Here is a 22,844-nt window from a genome sequence, read left to right on the forward strand (position 1 = left end):
TCTGATATTCTGTTTCAAGAGTATTAATATCTGACATGCCCTAACAGCAGAGCAATGATATAAAATCAAGAGGCACCAGGGAGAGGAAGCAGGGAAACCAGGCTAGCTTGTTGGGTGCTTCTTCAACCACGGCGGCCAAGACGGGGCTCTATAAAGGGGAGCTGCAAGATACCTGCTGAGTTGAGGCCCCCCACAGCATAGATGAGCCCAGCGATGGATGTGCAGCAACGAGGCCGAGTTCTGAAAGCCGGCAGGTGGGGCCGGCGCTCCGGCATGAGGTGATAGTCCTTTGCTTCATCTACCAGGTCCCTGGAATAAAGTGCAAGAATCCAGGACAGGAAGGACTCTCTCCTCTTGCCCTACATTTTCAGGTCCCACCTACAACTGCAGGGGAAGCCTAGGAGGAAGGTTTGGTCTCAAAGAACGCAGGCGAGTCCAAGGGAAACTACACACAACCACTGAGACCTACTCGACACTGGAGGGACAAGATGAGTGGAGCCCACCTCCACTAGCTAAATAGAAGAAAAACAGTCTTTTGTAAACTAGCTGGGCTTGGGGAGGCTCAACAAGCTGCCTGCATCCTGTTGCCGCTCAGACCCAGCTCTTCCTTTTCTTTCCTGTAACTCACACCCTGTGATGAACCATCTCACCTGGACTGAGGCAGCAGAAGCCAACTGCTCCTGAGAGACCCCCTGCCTCCAGGCCGGCCTCCACCCTGCCGTCCAGGTTGGCTTTTTTTTTTTTTTTTTTTTTCAGGTTGGTTTTCTAATTAAGACCCTTCCGTAACTACCCACTGCCTACAGAACCAAGCTCAAACTCCCCAACAGCACCCTTGAGACTGCTCATCCCAGGGGCTCAGCTGCCTCCAGCCACACCTCCAGCCCAACCTGACACACACCTTCACACTGCTTGCCCCCCCACCCCCCGACTTCCTCCTGAGCCAGCTTCGAATGTGGAATGTGATGAGCAAGAAGGAAGACGCAGACGCTCCTCTGCTGCTCTACTTTATAACCTCCTCCCCCACGGCTGGCATCTCCTGAGCTGTTTTGGTGGCTCTGCCGCATCACAGTCTCTTTGGTTTACCCTGGGTACCATTTCTGCCTGCTCCTAAACATGCCCCACCCACCCCGCCCAGTACTGCAGCTGGACAAACCCACCCGAGGCCAGCACACTGACTAACGTTAACGGAGGAGGACAAGGAGCCCCAGGAAGTCACCACTAAGTCAGCTGCTGGTGAGGACAGGGTCAGGGCACGCAATACAGACGTCTGTAGGCTCATAAACAGCTTGATGGATGGCGATGCTAGAAAATCCTCAGATAACTTAGGGGAGGAAGACCCTTCTGCCTTGATGCTTCCACAGGGCACATTTCTCTGCTCAACGTGACAGACTTGGACCCTTCTAGGTTCTAGACAGAAGGCAGATCAACCTGTGTGCCACAAATTCAGAATGACCACTCCAAATGCTTCTTCCCCTGAACGAAGCAGCCAGGTTCTCTTCCCCGCCAGACCCTGGGCAGCATCCGTGTGCAGGCCCACCTCCGCTCACCTGCACTTGTGGCAGCAACGCACCAGGTCATCCTGCTGCACGCGGTCCGACAGGAACTGGGGCCGGCAGAGGGGCAGGCGGATATTGGAGAGCAGCTCGGGCAGGCAGGGCCCCCTCTGATCCCGGTCGTACCTGACCCAGGTCAGCACGGCCTCGAAGACCTGCCACGACAGAGAGGGGAGCGCTGGTAGTAACCCCCCCATCCAGAGCCTGCACCCCAGTACCCCCCAATCTCAAACCCTCCACTCCCTTGGGCCCACCCATCTTTCCTCCGACTTGCCTCCTGAATCCACTGCTTTCTCTCCACGTCCCCAGCTACCCCATCCGGTCCAGTCTCTTGAGGGGCAAGCCGAGGCTACTGGAACACCATCCTCGCTTTCATTATGACTCCCTAATGAAAACCTGCCCGAGGTTCCTTCTTCCTCTCTCTCCTACAACAAAGCGCTGTCGACCTTAATTCCCGCAGCTCCTGCATCCTCTTCTCTAGGCAGGCCGGCTGTCCCCTTCACCTAGAATGCCCGCATCTCTTCCTTTCCATCTGAACTCATTCCCATTTCTTTAAGGCCTGGATTCAGAACTGGGTTCTCCAAGGAGCCTTCCCTGGGGGCTCCAGTCACAAGCATCTCTCCCTCTGAAGCCCAAAGGCCCTTGAAGAATGTATCAGAGTAGATGCGAGCTGCCCTGGGCCATATTAACTAGTGGACGAATCAGGGGCAGGGCCCCTTGCTCCTGGGATGGGGCGTGCTCCTCCAAATCTCAGGGTCCATGTTACTGAGCTCAGGCTTTGCTTCTTTGATGGTCACTAACATGCAGGGGAGAGGACTCTTTGGACTTTAAGGAAAGGAGCTGAGCTGGGACTAACATCTCTGCCGAGTGTCTGATGGAGCCTGGGGCTCCTTTGGCCAAGGTACAGCTTCATGATACCCCCAGACCCGTGGCCAGTTGAGCAGAGGCCTTGCTGCCATGGTGCTCCGGCTGTCTGTAGTGCCGGGTCCAAATACACCTCCCCCAAACCCTGCAGCTGATGCCCTTCACTGCCCAGCCCTCATCGCCCTCCAACTCACTGTCCTCTTAAGACAACCTGCACCACACTTTTGTTCAACAGAAAGGATGACCTTCACTCCTCTCTGGCTACTAAAACCGTCCGCTTTCATTTAAGCTTTTCTTTTGTAATTAATTAGGCTGCGTGGGATCTTAGTTGCAGCATGCAAACTCTTAGCTGTGGCCTGTGGTACCAGTTCCCTGTGGTGCCGGCTCAGGGATCAAACCTGGGCCGTCTGCACTGGGGGTGTGAAGCCTTAGCTACTGATCCACCAGGGAAGCCCCTCATTTAAGCTTTTCCTGACCACTCTAAGGTGTTGTCTTTATCCTGAGAGGACCCTATAATCACCCACACCTCGCTTGGCCAGTACCTTCCATGATTTTAAGTGTACTAGCACCTGACCCAGAGAAGGCAATGGCACCCCACTCCAGTACTCTTGCCTGGAGAATCCCAAGGGCAGAGGAGCCTGGTGGGCTGCAGTCCATGGGGTCACGAAGAGTCGAACAGGGCTGAGCGACTTCCCTTTCACTTTTCACTTTCACGCATTGGAGAAGGAAATGGCAACCCACTCCAGTGTTCTTGCCTGGAGAATCCCAGGGACGGCGGAGCCTGGTGGGCTACCGTCTATGGGGTTGCACAGAGTCGGACATGACTGAAGCGACTTAGCAGGAGCAGCACCTGACCACTGCCTCCAGTCCTTCCAGCTCAGCAACCAACTCTACCTAGCCTTTGGCATGGCTCTCCCTCACCCCACACCTCCCTCTCAGGTCCCCCTCCAGCCCATTTCCTTAGCTCTCTCACCTACACGGGTTCCATGGGTTATCATGCCCATGTTAGTCTCCTATTTCTCTTAGTCACACTTACCTGGAAAAAACATGAGTACCCTGATGAAGCCCAGCTCTTTAAATGCAACCCACTCTCTACCCTGCACCAGTACATACAGCTGACAGACAACACACAACAGGGCCAACCAGCTTATGTGACATTTGAGACTGCAGATCTCACCCGGCTCTACCTCCTATCCAGCCCTCTCCAAGACCCGAGCTTCGTCTATTTACTCTCCCCTCTTTCCTCGATGCCTAGCTCGTACCTTTTCATCTCTCCTCAGATGTCTAACATTCTTCCTTCACCCTCGCTCTCAGTTGAGAACACAGGAACAAACCAGAAGACAATGTGAGCAGACTCTCTCAGCACCGCCCTTCCCACTGTGCTGGGCGTGGGCTCTCCTTTTTGCCTTGGACATGAGGGGCCCGAGCTCCTCTCAGACACCCTCCCTGTACCCTACACTCTGTCCATTCTCATTTACCCCAGGACAACAATCTCCCCTTTCTCCTACATTTCCAATTCTTCCCTCTTCTGGAAAATTCCCATCAACAGTCCAATTGTACTGTAATTTCTCTCATCTTAAAACAATCAAGACCCTCTTGACTTCATATGCCCCCTAGCCACTGCCCCATCTCTACTCACCTTTAGAGTAAGACTCTTTCAAGAAGTTATCTGTGCTCATTTCCAGTTCACGGAAACATTACTTCTAAGAGTAAATTTTGGAAAATAACCCAAACATCGAAGAATGAGGACCACACAGTTGATAAAATCAGCTGAGTATTATTTAGACGCTAAAATGTGTGGGAAAAAAGTTCTCATGAAATGTGCAGATGGTATGATAAAGTGAACCCATAAGCAGCAACGGGGCACACACACCACGATCTGCACTGTCTTCTGTTTTACTTTTTCCAAAGATGAGAAAGAACAGCAGCCCCCCATGTCACCTGCAGACTCTGCCCTACAGACCTGTTCCTCCGATTTCACGTTCAGCTCATCCCGAGACACCAGCTCGAGCACGTCCTCCAGGGGCAGGGCCAGGAACTCCTCTGACATGGACACCTCCACAAAGTGCTGGTGGATGAAGCTGTTGGCCGCGTCGTACAGCAGGGCACACATCATGGTCTCGGCAAACTGGCGCACGCCCAGGCAGTTTTTGGGGTGAAGCCTTTTGGCATAAGAGAAGGTGAGAAGAAGAAAGTTAAGAGGAGGAACGTGATCTTGCGTCATTCTCGAGTTGGTTCTGGGCGGAGCTACAGAATGGGGAAAATACACAAGCTTGGCCCTCAGCTTTGTTGGAAACTCCCTGGGTGACATAGGCGGAGCCTCTCTGGGACTCCACTTGTTAAAGGTATAAAACTAAGGCAGATTCTCCTCAAAAACGTCTGCCTCTTGGGACTCGGGTGTCGCCAGGGTGGAGAGAGCTCTATGGGAAGCCCTGCGAAGCACCTTTCGGGAGAGAACGGAGCACATTCTGAGAAACTGTGCTTTCCTTCAGGCGTTGACATTCTTGGTTGAAGGTCCACCTCTGGACATCGGGAAGGCCCTGAAGTTGTAGAATGAGAGTTTAAACCACATGGAGAATGACTTCTCTTACATCAGGCCCCTTCCACGTTTTTCCTTTTTTTCTTTTTTAATTTTTTTTATAAACACAAAGAGGCTCTCTGGGCCTTGGCTGCTCAGACAACAGTGAGACGCATTACTTATGTGGCGCCAGGCCTTCCATACATATTCTTTAGGATCTCTCTCTTTTTTTAAATATTTATTTGGCTGGGCCAGCTCTTAGTTGCATCATGAGGTTCTTTTTCAGTTGCAGCATGTGGGATCTAGTTTCCCAACCAAGGAATTGAACCTGGGCTCCCTGCATTGGGAGCAGAGTCTTAGCCACTGGATCATTAAGGAAGTCCCTCTCTAGGATCTTTTAAACAACACCCCAAAATAACAGTAATTGCGCTCATTTTTAGGTGGAAAACTGAGGCTCAGAAAAACAAAGAAATGTGCTCACAGTCTCTCTACAAGCAAGTGGGGATGCTGAGACTGAACGTTCCCAAAGCCCTCAGGCAGACGTGTGCTCATCAGAGCCAGGGAAACCCGGGGTTCAATTCTGGCCCTGCCACCCTGGGCGACTTGGGGGGATTCCTTAGGCTCCTCAAGTGTCAGTAGTAACCTCAACTAGAAAAGCTACCCACCTCCTGGGGCTGTGGCCATTAGGCAGGAACGTAGGAAATGCACTCAGCATGGTGTCTGGTATGAAGTCAGCTGAAGGTTTAATTTCTAGTACTTTCTAGTATGCTTGTTTTTTGAACTATTATTGCATCTGAGAAAATTCCCAGTGAGCTCAATGTGGTTCCGAAATCTTGATGGTACCAGTAGACCCTGAGGGACAAGGCTTTTCTTATTTTGATTTTGTTACTGATAGTCTTGTGGTGGGAGATGGTAAATATTACATTAAAAACTGCCCAGGTTGACCTTTCCTTGTGAGAATGCCTTCTCTCCTCTCCCACCCCTATTGATTTAAGGGTTACAGTAAGCTATACTTACCAACCAATATTCAGCACTGCCCCCCAGCAGCAGACCTGTCAGGGACTGAGAAGGCGGAGCATCTCGGGAGCCTGGTTTAAGACTAGACTAAATTCTATATAGTTGTTTTTTGTTCCAGCCTGAGCTGGCTCTGTCCATTGCTTTGCAAAGCTAAGCGTAGTTTCAAAGGCCAAGGAAACATGAGCACGGAGCACCCCTGGGCAAGCAGCATGGCCAGGGGGGAACACAGGGCTCAGGGTCAGAGTGTCATCTGTCAGATATCATTAGCCTTTCTCAGGAGGAGACCTGCTCAAAGCACCTCAAACCATTTGGCAGATGAGATACGAGGAGAGACCCCCTACCCCACTCCAGCCTCTATAAGCACATGCTCACTCAACTCCACTGCTCTGACATCAAGAGGGTTCAAATGCCATGGATGGGAGCTGGTAGAGTCCACAGACGTGGGAAAGGACGATCCACACTGCTGCCTGGGACACATGTCAACCCCTCCCTCTGGTCAGGATTCTTGCATCTCACCTTTGACTGGCTTGCCATGATACTGAGTGCAAAACACACCTTCCACTGAAGTGGGTTTTCCCATCTAAGAGGATGGGATGTGGGGAGCCCGTATGAAAGCCAACTGGTGGGGAAGGAGGAGGGAGAGCTGTGCAGGAGAGGGGGCCACTCAGGAGAAGGAGGGAGACAAGAGGGACAGTAACCCACAGGGCCGACAGAGGCCCACATCTGTCAAGAGCCGCTTCCCAGCCTCCTTCCAGGCTGACACAGTTTGACCAGGATAAGATGCAATGCTTTATCGGAGGCAGGAAGCGGCGACTTGAATTGAGTAAGTTACTGGCTTGGTTTACGGGTGCATCTGATGTTCCGATCCAGTTCTGAAAGGAGATTTTGGAAAATACCAACTTCTAATGTCCACCTAAAAACAAGGACGTCCATTCATCTGAAGGCTGGAAAAGGGGTCAAGAGAAAAAAATTAACCCCAATCTCATGGGGAAAAAAATATCAGCAGACTGCAGACCTCACAGGCAGAGCGGCCTCAGGAACTACTGCTCTAAGAACTCTGATGGCTTCATACCTTCTCTGTGCTCTGTCAAGCCCTGGCCTTTCCACTACCGCTCAGGATGGCTTCCCTCAAGTCTTTAGTAATCAGACCTTGAAAGTGAAGGGCCCACGTACTTGTCGTCAAGGGGGCAGCTGGGAGACCCCCTCACACTCTGCAGTCAGGCTCAGGGAGAATCACCCCCCAGAAACTCAGGCAGTGATGGCAGCCACTGAAAAGAAAACAGAAAGGAGGCCAAGCCTCTGGGGCCTGTGGCAGGGAATAAAAAACAGGAATAAGGTGTGAACTTAGGCTTCAGAAGGGGGCTCCCAGTGCTGAACAGAAAAATGTCAAGGATGGACTCAAAACATCAGGCTTTGTGTTTAAGCACCTTTTCCTGAGATGTCATTATTGGCGCATGTAAAAAGTGCACTGGTCTAAAAATCTTTTCAGTGACACTAATAGAGCCTGGATCCAGTGTTGACAGCAAGGATCTCAAAGGCCACTAGGTGGCGCTCTTGTCCCCTTGTGAGAATGGCCACCTTTCCTCCCTTCCAGAGGGCCTTAGTCAGTCTCCAAGTTCTGTGGGAATATAGGGATGAATCAAGTCCAGTCCGTGTCCTTAAGCTCACACAGGAGTAGGACAGACAGTGAGTGCCCCACGGCCTGCCACACGCAGCTTGACCCAGAAGGCATCTCAGGGCCGGTCAAGTCAGGCTTTGGGGCTGCACTCACTACATGGTCTCCACTCCAAAATCCAAACAGGACCACCCACCTCCCAATGAAACCAGCAAAGGGTGCCCCTGCGTGTTAGCATCATTCCCACGGTTGCTGAGACCAGCTGCACACACGGCAGTGCTCACTGATGCCCCTGAGCACCACATGGGCAGGATGTGGATAGCAGTGGGGGTCCTCAGAGCTGTTAAGTGATTTGGGCTTGTGGAGTAGAAATGGGAGAGGGAAGTGGGGGGTTTTCAGAGGGGATGAGGTTCAGGAGGGCAGGTGTGAGGCGAGAGGAATGCTGGTCTTGAGACTAGGGGCCCCGTGATCAGGGGAGCTCAGCTGGAGCCAGGCCCTGGAGAGACCACAGACAGAGGAGCGCTGTGGGGTGCTGTTCTGGCTTGTCTCTGCCTGTGTGTGGCCCAGCACTAACCCTCAGCACTGGGCCTCCAGTGTTCAGAGTTGCCTTTACTTTGTGACTAAGATCTCTGCCTCTTGAGGGAGAGGAAGAGCCTTTTTATCTGCTCAAGTCCTCAAAAGGTCAAGGCCAAGCGTTGGACTTAGGTAAGGCCATAATGCATGGCCCTTACCCTAAAAGCATACAATGATTGTTCCCAGGGGATTAAAGGTTAAAGGGGACAGAGAATTCTAGGAGGTGAAGTTTGGCAGGGGTATTTCAGAGCAGAAGGAAAAAGGAAGGCTAAGAAATTCAAGCAGGGGAAGGATCCACACAAAGACGGAGACAGCTGTGGAACAGTTAGGCAATGCTGACCAAATCTGGAGGTGGCTGGTCAGACTGCAGAGGACCAGGAGAGGACATACACGTCAGGCCAAGGGAGAGTGCAGGCAGGGCTCCATAAATCCTACTCCTCAAAGGTGCATCCCAAAGAACTGGGTACTGCTTCAGAATGATTTCAAGAAACGTCATTTCTGCAGAGTTATCTTCCCAGCTCCTCACTCCCTTCATAAGACTTTCCACGCCCCCAAGACTCAGCAAACTGGCAGAGGATTCCAGAAATGAGATGGTCTGCTCGCCACCACAGGCCACGCCCATCACATCACCTCACCGTTCTCGGAGGAACGTGCAGCAGGCGTCTTTGATGCTCTGCAGCTGCAGGAAACTTGCCCCCATCAGCAATGACTGCACATTCTGCTGGTCAATGGCGAGGTGGCCGTTGTAGGCAAAGTTGATCAGAGCTTCCAGGGCACTAGAGCAAAGAGGAAAGATGCTCTTCAGAGATGGGGCTTGGCTTACAGGAGACTCGTGCCCTCAGTGAGCTGACACCGTTAGCTGAGAATGGGTGGCCCCCTACTCGCAGATACAATTAGCCTGTGTCCTTTGAGAATCTACCTGAAAAGGATAATCATTTCACCATAGCTATACTTCTACTTCTTAGGGTGTCCTTACTGCCCAAATATTTTTATTACAGAAAGTTCTACAAAGAGAAAGCAACAACCCAGAATCTCACCACTGAATGAGTCAACTGTAGTCATTTCTAGGTTCATTTTCATTTCCTACTTCGCTGCATGCTGAAGTTGTATGGATATAATCATTTTGAAGCCCTTTCTGATGTTTCTACACTGTATTCATGGTTTTTTTGGCTGCACTGTGAGGCTTGCAGGGTCTCAGTTATGCAATCAGGGACTGAATGCAGGCCATGGCAGTGGGAGCACCAAGTCCTAACCGCTGGATCACCAGCAAACTCCCCACGTTTAACATTTTTAACGGGTGCTAAATAGTAGTCCAACACATAAATATGCTATAATTTCTTTCTTTATTGGTAAGCATAATAGCTATTACAAATAATGTTTTCCGATTATTTCCTTGGGATAAACTTTCAGCATGAGGCTTTTTCTGCCTTCCAGTTCACACCAAGAATGCAATCCAAGTTCTGTCTGTAGGGCTGTATGTGGTCTGGCCCCTCCACCTCTGACCTCATCACCTTCCACTCTTCCCCTTACTCTGTTCCAACATGTTGAACACACTCTGACCTCAGGGCCTTTGCACTGGCGGCTCCCTCTGTTTGGAGGGCTCCTCTCCTGGATGGCTTACTCCCTCACTTCATCTCAAATGTCACCTCAACACAGAGGGCTTCCCTGATCACCTTGAGATAGCATGGACCCCCACCATCATTCGCTAGCCTTTGTCTGCTTTTCTTTTTGCTTCCCAGCTGTATGTGGCTGTCTACTGCCAGATCGCAGCTACCAGAAAGCTGGCGTAATAAGAGGTGCTGTTTCCTCAACGTTGTGTCTCAGTGCCTACAGCAACACAGATCACAGGTGCTCCGTCTACCTGTTAAATGAGGCGCTTGGATGGCACGTGGCGATTAGCACGGCTCCATCAGACGCAGACCTCAGAGAAGAGCATGTTCAACTGCCCGTGGAGATAGACACGTTGCTGTGTCTCTCCTCACAGGTAGCTGGCCTGAGACTGCACCCCTGCAGTGGGTATATAAACCCTTGCCATGTGCTAGGGCAGGTCACCTTCATTTATCCACAGGATACCGCACAGTCTCCTAGCTGCTCTTTCGAGTTTTCACCGCTGGCAGATTAAGAAGTCGGGTGACAAAGGATAGGTTGCTGGCTAATATTTTAGAGTCACTGGTTTGTTTCTCGTCTCCCCCAACAAGAGTCATCCTGTGTGTCCTCTTCGCTGCTATGTGCCCAGACCCCAGCACAACGCCAGGCAGAGTAGGTGCAATGGACCTCTGCATGTAGCCGAGGTTATGAACAAACAGCCCCCATTCACAGACTTGCAGTCCACTCTTTTACTTCATATAAATACGCCTTTTTCCTCTCAAGGCCCAAAAAAGGCATAAGAAAATGAAAGTCGATCAGTCGTGTCTGACTCTTTGCGATCCCATGGACTGTAGCCCATGGAGTTCTCCAGGCCAGAATACTGGAGTGGGTAGCCTTTCCCTTCTCCAGGGAGAAAAATAAAAAAGGCATACTATGAAATATGTCCCATCTAAACATCTTTCAGTGTCCCAGAAAGCCCTCCATAACAAAGAATCATTGTCCCCAGATGTCAGTAGTGCTGAGGCTGAGAAATTCTGCCCTAGATTAATTTTAGGGTCAGGAGGCAGAACTGGAAACACTGAAAGTGCATCATTTATGCACTTATTTAAAGTTGTCCTTACATCTAGATTCTCTTCATGGAAAAACTCTCCTGATCAGGAGAGTATTTAAATCACACATGGCTATTTAAAACTAAATTTATTATTATTTATTTATTTTTTTGGCTATGCTGTGTGGCTTGCAGGATCTTAGTTCCCCAACCAGGGACTGAACCTGGGCTCCTGGCAGTGAAAGTGTGGAGTGCTAACCACTGGACAACTAGGGGATTCCCCTAAAATCAAATTTAAATTAATTACAATTAAATAATACTTAAAATTCGTCTCTCAGTCCTACCAGCCACATTTCAAGTGCTCAACAGTTGCATGTGCTAAGGGCTACCATTTTGGAGACAACAAATAGAACATCTCCGTCCATACAGGAAGCTCTAATGAATAACGCTGTTCCTGACTTAGGAAAAGGGTAATGAACGAAGACACTTATTGGAAAGACTACTTTGTCAGCTTATAAGGCTGGGAGAAAAGTGAAGAGAATAATACACCACCATCTCTGTACTGAACCCTAGTTCCTATGAGACATGTTACTCTAATAGAGGAAAAACACATAAAAACTCCTTATTTTAACCCTGTCTCAGGCCAGTGGCTGAGGTTCTAGCTTGTTTACTGGGCACCTACTATGTGTGTGGAGCTGTGCTAGATCCTGGGTCCCACTGGAAGGCCCTCAAAGGGCACCAAACACAAGGCTGAAAGCAGGCTGTGGAACCTGAGGGACAAACTTCACACCTTGGGTCCATTCCTTGCATTACAATCTCATCCTGCTTGCACTCCATCATGTCATTTGTAAACATAGCATGGAAATACGGGATAGAGGCTGCTAAGACGATCCGGTGAGCACTGAATTTGTGGTCTCCGATCTGTGGGCAAAGGAAAATACAAAGACAGACATTGAGCAACGCAAATGTGAAAGCCCACCCTATTCCTTCCACAGGTCAACTGTCTGCCCAGTGGAGGGGTATTGAAGGCATCCCAGTACGTGATGGCCAAGGCGTTCCACAAAGACCCTGAAGTACTTTAAACTCAGCATACTCAGTTATAGTCGGAGAATGCAAATAGCACATTTTTAAGAGGTATTAAAGTAGTTAGAAGTTTTTATTTACACAGCAGTCTTCACTGCACCCCTCCACACATCTCCTAGCAACTCAAAGACCTGACTTCCTGAACCCTTTTTCCTGATCCCAATTTTCAGATGGAAGACACAAACTAGCCAAGAGCCCTGAAGCACCTAACAGGAGGCTCCTCAAGAAGAGTAAACACATGAGAAATAAGACCAGGCTTGAAAAGTGCTGGGGGGCAGGGGCACATGTGGGGATCAAGGACAGAGCACATACCATGGGCACAGATATTATGGGGTCCCGGGGTGCCAAGCGGGCTGTGGTAGACCACAAGGAGCCCAGAGTTCTCTTAGGAACGTGACCCTGGCAGCAGCTGGAAGGACTCGGGCTGTGGACTGGCTGGCGCTCTGCACAGCTCACAGGGCTCACAGGGACAGAGGCTGACTCTTTCTAATCTGTACCAAACCCTCACGGACACATCCTTAATCCTAGGGAGTTCTCCAAAGTGCTTTCCCACTGTCTGCCAAAAGGATATTCCTTTTAACAAGCTTTGCCATTTATAGCTCCAAGACACATAAACATTTCCACTTAAGAACTTTCTACTCATCAGAAAGAGCAAAACAGTCTGGTTTTTTCCTTCCTTTTTCATCCAAGTCCCGCATTAGTGAAATGCCAAAGCCATTTCACTACCTCATACTCATCTCTTTGGGTCACATTTATTCAAGGATTCTAGCTGAGGCTGTGTCACCGTGTCCTCTTTTTCACTGAACTTTAGGTTTATTATCTATTAACTGCTTCAAGAACAGGCACACCACCTTCTAAATACCAAAGGATCCTTAACCAGATTCAGATTCTACATGTTCCTCATATAATCCAGGTGTTGTTCTACTACCAGCGTTGGTGACATTATATGGCTGCACGCTGAGGGCTTTTCATAATTTAAAAAAACCACACCAATACACACAATACTTCTTAAAATTGTTCTACAAGGCTTGTAATGAAAACCAGAAGTTTCTGGTCCCCCGATTCCTGCTCCTAAGGGCAGCCTCTTTCTTGTGGTATTTCTCTCCACCTTTCTAAGTAATATGCCTATAATATTATTTCTTGAGGCCTCTCGGGTGACTCAGTGGTAAAGAATCGCCTGACAATGCAAGAGATGCAGGTTCCATCCCTGGGTCGGGACGATACCCTGGAAGGGGAAATGGCCACTCACTCCAGTATTCTTGCCTGCGAAATCCCATGGACAGAAGAGGCTGGCAGGCTATAGTCCATGGGGTCAGAAAAGAGGTGGACACGACTTAGCAGATAAACAACAACAATTATTTCTTGAATTTTCACTGCTAGTTATTACTTGTGGTAGTCAGCCTCTGAACAGCTCCTAACTGACCCCTGTCTCCTGGCATCCATGTCCCTGTGCAGGCCCCTCCCACAATGTCTCAGGGTTGGTCTGCATGACTGATGGAACGTAGCAGAAGTGATGACGGTAGGTCACATTCGAGGCTGGATCACAGAACACACTGGAAATTCTTCTGGTTGTCTCTCCTGGATCACGTACTCTCAGGGAAGCCAGGTAACAACATACCCAAAGGAGAGGTCCGGGCTTCCCTGGTGGCTCAGATGGTAAAGAATCCGCCTGCAATGCAGGAGACCTGGGTTCAATCCATGGGTTGGAAAGATCTCCTGGAGAAGGGAACGGCTACCCACTCCAGTATTCTGGCCTGGAGCATTCCATGGGCTGTATATAGTTTATGGGGTTGCAAAGAGTTGGACACGACTGAGTGACTTTCACTAAGGAGAGGTCCACAGGGGTATAGCCCAAGGTGGCCCAAGGTGACATCTGGACTGCAACCCCATGGGGGCTTCTCAACTCATGACCCACAGAAACTGTGAGGCAATAAATACCTGATATTTTAAGTCACTAAGTTTTAGGGTAATTTGTTATGCAGCAAAATATAACTATGATGTTATCTATTTAATTTTTATGATGGAAGATTAGGATTTTGTTCTAATGCTTTTGTCACATACTACTCCGCTTACTCTCAATTTTTCTATAGAATTATGACAAATTTTGATTAAATTAGCATTAAGAGTTGCCTTATTAGGTCTATGTGAATACTATTTGTAGCCAAGCCAAGATGTATACTATGATTGCATTTCTTTGTTGGTATAAAGCCTATTTCCCCTGAAGATAATAAAGTACTGAACTCCCTTTAATATGTTCCATCAACTACTCTATCAGTTTGTTCTTGTGATATATCTATACTAGATATATATAGGGGAATTCCTTTCCCCTAACCTGTACTGGAATCCCTGTTTCTTGGATCCCATTTAATTCTCTTTTAAATCAATCTCCTTTTTCTGGTGAAAAGTGTCTTCTAGCAGAGCGTCTTTAAAAAGGGTGTACTATGAACTGTTTTTAACTCACAGCATATCTGACACCAAATGTGTTGGCTCTGTTCTCACACCAACCAATTCTCCAACTTTCCAGACACCAACTGGTATCCTACAGTTCAGTTCAGTCAGTCACTTCTGACTCTACAACCCCATGGACTGCAGTACGCCAGCTTCTCTGTCAATCACCATCTCCTGGAGTTTGCTCAAACTCATGTCCGTTGAGTCAGTGATGCCATCCAACCATCCCATCCTCTGTCATCCTGCTCTCCTCCTGCCTTCGATCTTTCCCAGAATCAGGGTCTTTTCCTATGAGTCAGTTCTTTGCATCAGGCGGTCAAAGTATCCTACAATTGAATTCAAATCTGACACTATGTAGAGGTAGTGTGGACCCCTAACAGTTCCACCAGACTGCTCCTGCTTCAGATGCCAGCTGCAAGTCTGGGCCACTTGTACTTTTGACCAATCAGTTATAAGGTCAGAAGAGCGGTGGGGTTCCCCACAATCCCCCTCTTCAGGTTTGAGAATTTGCTAGAATGGTATTTTTAAGTAAGCATGACTGATTAACTCATTGCTCACTGGTGATTAACACCATCTCCAGTCCCTCTCCCCTCTCTAGAGGCAGCGAGGTGGTGCTGAAAGTTCCAAACCTCTAATCACACAGTTGGTTCTTCTGGCAACCAGTTCTCATTCTGAAGCTATGGAGGGGCCCACAAAGAGTTACCTCATTAGCATAAACACAGGCATGGCTGACTTCTCCTCTTACCCCTATTACTTAGAAAATTCCAAGGGTTTTAGAAGCTCTTGGGTTGGGAACTCAGAACAAAAGGCAAGTATTACAACAGAAGATGCTCTTATCAGCCCTACAACTCAGAAAGTTACAAGGGTTTTTGGAGCTCTGTGTCAGGAATCAGGGACAAAGACCAAATATATATTTCTTATTGTATCACAATATCTAAGGGCATATGCACAAAATGTCTGAAAATGTCTTTATTACCCTTAAACTTGGGTGGTATTTTAGCTGGCTATAAAATTCTGTGTTGAGAATTTTTTTTTGGGTGGGGGAGGGCAGTGCTGTGGGATCTTAATTCCTCAACCAGGGATCTACCACAGGATTCACCGTGCCCTTGACAGTCAAAGTGTGGAATCCTAACCACTAGGCTGCCAGGGAATTGCCCTCTTTCAGAATTTCAGAGGTGTCGTTCCACTGTCTTCTAGTTTGTTACTTTCAAGAAAGTTAATGCCATTTTGAATACTAACCCTAAGTATGTGACTGCTCTCTCTAGAGGCTTTTGGGACTTTCTCTTTTTCCTCAGAGATCTGAAACCTCATAAGGCTGTAACTTGGAGTCAATTTTCTTTTATTTACTGTGCAGCATCATTCTATAGACATTATTTCAGTTCTAAGAACACCTTTTCATACCATTTCTTTGATAATTTCCTCCTGTCTACTGTTTATTTAATCTCACATTCCCATTAGTTAGGTATTAGACCTCTTGGAATGATCCTCTATAATTTATCTCTTCTCCCCAATTTTTCATCTCTTTCATTTGGTCTGTCTTCTGGGAATCTACTTAACTTTACCTTTCAATATTTCTGTGTGGTATTTTTCATACTTGCTATCATACTTTTAATTTCTAAGAAGTCTTGTTTTCTGGAGGTTTCTTTTATTTATTTTTTAAGAATCTAGTTCATCTTTTATGAATGCAATATTTTCTCTAATCTCTCTCAAGATATTATAATTAAAATATTTCCTTCTCCTTCTCCCTGCTTTTACTGTTTCTTCTGAGTTCTCTTCTCTTCCATTTGTTTTAGACTGTCTTTTATGTCCTTTAAATGTCTTATAACACCTGGCTATCTGCTCAGACTTTTAAAGCTGCTGGAAAGCTCTGTTTATAATGGCTAAGCTCATCAACTTGTGCACTTCACATTAGTGTAATCAGGCAAGAAGAATCTGCCATTTTTTGAGGGTCCCTCAAAGTAGGCAGTATCTTTAGGACTTCTCTGGAACTATATTTATCAGAGAAAGATCTTTCAGTCTTTTGCATGGGAGCATCTGCCTGCAAATATTCTGAAAACTGTGAGAGAGAAGAATTGTTCTACTAATCACTATATTTATAACTTTGTCTTAAAGCCCCTATTTTCAGTTTTGCTCTGTACTCCATCCCATCTTCTGTGCTTGGTGTACCTCTGATTCAATACCTAAGACTAAAATTTTTGTCTCCTGCGAGAGTAGGGGAGGGGCTGCAGGCATCTGTTTTTTACACAGACTTTCAACTAATCTTCCTGTTTTCAGTATTTGGTTTCTCCAGTTCTGGAGCTAATCCAGGGTTCCGCATTACAAATCCTCTTCCTTGTTAGTTCTCTCCCCACACCTTCAGCAAGAACTTTCAATTCCTCAGGTCCACTAAGTTCATCACACTCACTTCTTGGCTTCAACATTCCAATGACCTCTCATTTGCTGATCTCTCTTCTCCCTCTTCTGTGTGCTGAGTCATGTCTGACTTTTTGCAACCCTATGGACTGTAGCCCACCAGGCTTGTCTGTCCATGGGATTTCCCAGGCAAGAATACCGGAGTGGGTTGCCATTTCCTCTCCAGGGAATCTTCCTGATCCAGAGATCTAAATGAGTGTCTCCTGCACTGGCAGGTGGATTCTTTACCACTGAGCCACCCAGGGAGCCCCCTTTTCCCTCTTACTATCATTTTAACAGTATTACAGGAAGGAATGGAGGATAAAATGTGTATTCAATTTGCTGTGTTAAAACTCCTGTGCATTTATTTTTCATGTAGAAAGGAAACAGAAGACAAAAGGACAAGCTGTATATGCGCGAACTGGGTGACCTGATTTCCCAAAAAAGCTCAGCTAAAGAGACGACAGGGCTATCTTGGGATATGCTAGCCAGATTACATCTGAATTCCGTGCTCAGTTAAGGGGAACAACTAATTTGTCTTTAGGTGATGGCACCTACATGCATTTGAAAAATAGCTGTACCTACACCTAAACAATATAATTTATCTGGCCCACAGACTGGTGCAGGTGTTGATTTGAGGGCCCTTTGCAACAATTCTGCAGAATCCCTTTAGCATGGGAACCCCTGCACCAGAGGTACCTGGAGATCCCTCCTAGTTAGTGGTGTCTGAGACCTTGACTGAGCAAATGCAATCAGAAATCCTGAGCACCTCAGCTCTACCTAAGTTGTGACTTGCTTTAACACACACACACACACACACACACACACACTTTCCCATTTTCTTCCTTGGAAAGACTAAGAAATCTTTCATGCCTGACCCTGCCCAGGTATCTTTGGATCAGCACACAGATAGTGTAGCATGATACCACGAACTCTGTTCCTGTCAAAGGCAGGTGAGACTCAAGATTCAACTAGTTGCTTGTTCAGGCAGGAAAAGCAGCAGGGCGAAATCTGAGTTGGAAGTAATCGGAGACAGGCGTCCCCAAAGAAAGCAAGAGCTACGCCTAGAATAGATTTCTGTCTGATGGGAAACATTTTGATACTATTCCTCCTACCCTCAAGGAGCCCACAATAAACATAAATAAAACAGTAAGTGAATAGTTAAGTGCCTTGCCTGTGCAGGCACAGAATCCCCTTGGGATCAGTGGGGTTTAAGACTAAGCTTTTAGGCAGTCACAAGAGATGCTGAAATTGCATGACAAGTAGTAATCCATAATTTCACTAAGGCACACATTTGAATCATAAAAGCTATGAATCTTGTGGGTAAGGATGAGCCTATAAAAATGAGTAGGCATGGGTTAATCTGTAACATTCCTTCTGGCTAGAAAGTCAATAATTGTCTCTTTAAGAGAGACAGTTATCACGGTAGATAAGAACGGATACTCTGGAACTAAATTAACAGCTAAATTATTAATTACTCTGGGTTCAAATCTAAGTTCTGCCACTTACTAGCAGTATAACCCTGGGCTAGTCATTTAACTTTACTGCCTCAATTCACAAATCTGCAAAAGTGGGGTAAACAGTACCTCCCTCATGGCATTATTGGGAGGATTATATTGGCATTTAATGCAAAGCATTTAAAAGTGCATGGCACATATGATGTGCTACATAAGTGCTTGTTAAAGAAAGAAAGAAAGAAAGAAAGAAAGAAAATGTCCTTATATTGAGAATTTCACAGAAGTTATTTTTAATTCCTTTAAAGAAGGGGTCAACAAACCATGGTTATGGGCCAAAATCTGGCCTGCCTACCTGTTTTTGAACTAAGTATAGGTTTTACATTTTTAAATGGTTGGAAAAAATCAAGCCTCAGATTTCATGACATGTGAAAATCATATAAAATCCAACTTTGAATCCAACCATATACAAAATTTTTGTTTCTGAACACAGACATGCCCACCTGTGATAGTGACCATTGGCCCGCAAAACCAAAAAACTACCTGCTTCTTTACAGAAAAAGTTTGCTGACCTCTGCTCTAGAGTCACAGGGAACAAATATTATGAAGAGGGAGGTGAACACATTCTCTAGAAAGGGAAAGATGCTGACCACTTATTTAAGACACCACCTCATGCCCCACCCACATCACACCTGATTTTCAGAGGTCACACCCTGCTGAACTAGGATGAACTGTCTACACCTTGTGGAATCCAACACTGAGATACAGTGTCTAATACAAAAACACTCGTTCCTTTTGAAAAGGAAGTGAGCTCAGCCTGAAATAGAGGCATTCACACAGGAGTCATGAATGGCCTGTATGGGCCTGCTACCCCAGTTGCCTTTTTTTTTTTTAAACTTCAGTTTCTTAACCATAGTTACACAATCAATCATCCTTTCTCCAACACCCCCATGGAGTTTCAGTGCTAATTAGCCTCAGCAAATAACGCAGCCTTGTCCACCAGCAATGCAGGAGGTGGACTGCCTGGAGATGCCCTGAAGCACTTGCCTTCAGACCTCAGGAACCTACCAATCCCCCACGTTATTCAGCAACCACCCAGCACAAAGCCAGTGAGGCCCAGCTGTCCACCCAAACCAGAATCTTATTCACGTGTCAGACAAGTAAGGCTACTGCATGTTTGAGATGTGAAGCCTCAGTCTTAAGCATGATACTTTTCTGTTCTTATCAGTCCAGTGGACTTCAAACTCCTTGAGGTAATAACGGTCTTGCACATCCCCTAAATAGTTCAGTAAATATGTATTGAAATTAAAATACCAACTCCATCCTTAATGGCTACCCAGAAAATCAACGAATCTTTGCGAAAATAAAGTAATATGGTAGGAAAAAAATGGCAGTTTCACTAAAAGTGATAGCCAAAATGGACCACAGTTTCCTTCAGTTAAATTTAGAGAAGGATATAGAAGACTGAGCAGGGGGCATTGTGAATTTTCTACTCATTTCATTCAAAACTTTTTTACATATATAAGTAGATACAGTAAGGCTTCCCTCATAGCTCGTTTGGTAAAGAATCTGCCTGCAACGCAGGAGACCTGGGTTTGACTCCTGGGTTGGGAAGATCCCCTGGAGAAGGAAATGGCAACTCACTCCAGTATTCTTGCTTAGAGAATTCCAGGGACAGAGGAGCCTGGCAGGCTACTGTCCATGGGGTTGCAAGAGTCGGACTTGACTTAGCGACTAAACCACCACCACCAGATACTGTAAATCTAGAAATAACCACACGCTTGATGGCTAGTACAACAACAATCATGAATATTCATTATCACCTAGATATAAGATGACCTCTATAGCGATGTAATATAAAGTTACTAACTACGTATGAATACTGTTTAATAATATATTTGCTATGAATCCTCTGTAATAGCGCAATGATGATGACAACAGCTCCCGGTAACAAGGAGCTGGCGGGGGCCCCACCAACTTCCGTGTGTGATGGAGCAGTCTGCGGTGGGAGGACGCTGACCACACAGGGCAGGAGCCTTGGCAGCACTTCAGCTTCCCCTCTTTTCTCCTGTTTGATTACATGAGAAACTGAATGACTGGTCTAGACTGCTGAGGCTGGTTCTGCTATTAAGAGTTAAGAGTTCTGAGCACTGTGGTCTGGAGAAAGCCCTGGGAAAATGCAAGAAAGGGGGACCTTCCTTCCTGGTCTTAACAAATGGGCTCTAACCAAAGGTGGTTTCAGCTCTGACTGGCCCCTGGTGGTTACCTGGAGGCTTCCACTCAGCTCACCAGTTAGGTCTTCAAGGACCCCAGGTATGAAAACGCCAGGGAGACGGTGTCTGCTGCAGGCATCAAAGGGCAGAGCAAACACAGCACTGAACTGACTGGGAACACTGCAGGGGACCCAGAAATGGTCGACAGCCATCTACCGCGAAGATAACTCACTTTTTGAATCGGGGAAAATATCCTGACTCTGGATAGGGATAAACAAACCCAGCGTCCGACTGCCCATCGTAACTGGAGCATGTGACCTCCCTGAGGTCAGGTGGACAGGAACTAGGGCCGCTTGGTGTCCTCCTCTGGAAGTGTGAACGGTGGATTCCAGAGCAATGTGACTCCTAGCTCACCTTCCCCTCTCCCTCACCCACCAAAATGAGATCATTATAATAGCCCTAGAGCTAATAAGGAAATTGATTTTGTAATTTTAAAAGTCTCGAAAAGAAGGTCTCCAGGCTGAGACCTGGAGAATTCCACCAAACACTTAAAAAAGAACTAATACCGATTCTAAACTATCTCTTATAGAAAATAGAAGAGAAGGGGACAACTCAAATTGAAGTCAGTATTAGGCTAATACTCAAAGTAGACAACAGAGAGTACAAAAGAGAGGAAACTACAGACCAATATCCCTCAGGAATATAGATGCAAAACCCTTTAACAAAATACAAAAAGAATTAATCATATACTGCAACCAAGTAGGGTTTATTTGGGGGATCCAAAGGAGATTCAATATTCAAAACTCAATCAATATAATCCACCATAAAAACAGGTTAGAAGAAAAATAAATCACATGACCCTCTCAATCAGGGATGTACAACAGAAAAAGCATTTGACAAAATTCAACACCTATTCATGATAAACACTCTAAAAAGACTAGAAATAGGGGGAATTGCCTCAACTTGATAAAGAACATCTACAAAAGACCATCAGCTACCTGCATAGTTACTGGTAAAAGACTGAATACTCTTCCCTGAGAAGAGGAGGAAGGCAAGGTTGTCTACTCCTACCATTGCTATTATGCATAGTCCTGGAAGTTCCAGCCGGTGCAGTGAGGTAACAAAACGAAATACAAGGAATACACATCAGAAAATAAGAAATAATAGTATCCTTATTTGCCAATGACACAATGGTCTAGGTACAAAAGCCAAGGCCATCTACCTCCCCACAAAAGAAAAATGCCAAACGCCACCCAGAAATAACCTAGAACCAATGAGTGAGTTCAGCAAGGTCACAGTATATAAGGCCACAGGACACAATATCATCATAGACAATCAACTGTACTTCCACATACTATCTGTTAACCTGTGTGAGTCAAAATCTAAAATATAATTACATAATTGCTCAAAAAAATTAAACGATGTGAATTTAACAAGTCGAGCTAACAGGACTGATGTGCTAAAAAATGCTGATGAAAGACATCAAAGATCTAAATAAACAGAGAGACATACTGTGTGCAAGGATTACAAGACTCAACACAATAAAAATGTTGTTTCTCTCCAAATTCGTACATAGATTTAATGCAATTCCTACCAAAATTTCAGCAAGAGTCTTTATAGCTATAAACAAGATTATTCCAAAATTTATACGGAAAGGCAAAGGAACTAAAATAGCTAAAGCAGTTTTGAACAAAAATTAAGTGCAAAGGACCAAACAAGCACATGAAAAGATGTCTAACATCATTAGTCATCAGGGAAATGTAAATCAAAGCTGCAACGAGATACCAGTTCACACTCATGAGTATAGCTATTATTAGAAGAAAAAAAAAAAGGAAGAAAAGAAAAAGAAAAATCCAACAGAAAATCCCAAGCGCCGATGAAGATGTGGCAACCCTGGGACCCGTGAGCACTGCTGGTGAGATGCACAGTGGCAGCCACAGCGGAAGGCAGGCTGGCTGCTTCTCAAAAAGCTAAACACAGAACAACAATACGACGCAGCAGCCCCGCTCCCAGGTACGCATCCGAAAGGACTGAACGCAGTCTCAAAGACTTATTTGTACACTCATGTTCACAGTGCCAGTATCCACAGAGGCCGAAAGATGGAGACAACCCAGGTGCCCGTCAATAGATAAGTGGATAAATAAAATGCAGCATATACATATAACAGATCACCGCTCCGCCCTAAAAAGGATGGAATCAAGAAAAAGATAAGCCACAGATTGGAAGGAAATATTTGTAAACACGTGTCTGAGAAAGGACTGTTTTTCAAAAGATGCAAGAAACTTTAAAAAATCCATCAATAAGAAAACAGCTGAATTTAAAAATGGGCAGAAGACTTTAACAGACATCTCCCCAATACAGATGGCAAAAAATAAGTGTATTAAATAAGCATATTAAGACACTCCACACCATGTCATCAGGGAAATGCAAATTAAAACAATGAAGTAACAACACATATCCACTAGAATGGCCAAAACCCA

General features: G+C 46.3%; 1 protein-coding gene across 5 annotated transcripts in view; it reads right to left on the reverse strand.

Moving 5' to 3' along the window:
* The window catches only part of KLHL18 (kelch like family member 18), a 51,124-nt gene that overhangs the window by 13,318 nt on the left and 14,962 nt on the right, over positions 1–22,844 (reverse strand). For 2 of the 5 annotated variants that reach the window (XM_006065209.3, XM_006065208.3), the window contains exons 2-6: positions 11,566–11,696; positions 8,776–8,916; positions 4,381–4,579; positions 1,548–1,708; positions 173–309 (exon numbers count right to left, since the gene is read on the reverse strand). In XM_006065209.3, the coding sequence (XP_006065271.1) occupies positions 173–309; positions 1,548–1,708; positions 4,381–4,579; positions 8,776–8,916; positions 11,566–11,696 (769 nt within the window). Of the gene's footprint in view, positions 1–172; positions 310–1,547; positions 1,709–4,380; positions 4,580–8,775; positions 8,917–11,457; positions 11,697–22,844 lie in introns of all 5 variants that reach the window. The other 3 variants (XM_044933900.1, XM_044933899.1, XM_025272230.2) reach the window with 2 other exon arrangements.

This window comes from Bubalus bubalis, chromosome 21 (genome assembly GCF_019923935.1).
Source record: "Bubalus bubalis isolate 160015118507 breed Murrah chromosome 21, NDDB_SH_1, whole genome shotgun sequence".
Taxonomy (NCBI): Eukaryota; Metazoa; Chordata; class Mammalia; order Artiodactyla; family Bovidae; genus Bubalus; species Bubalus bubalis.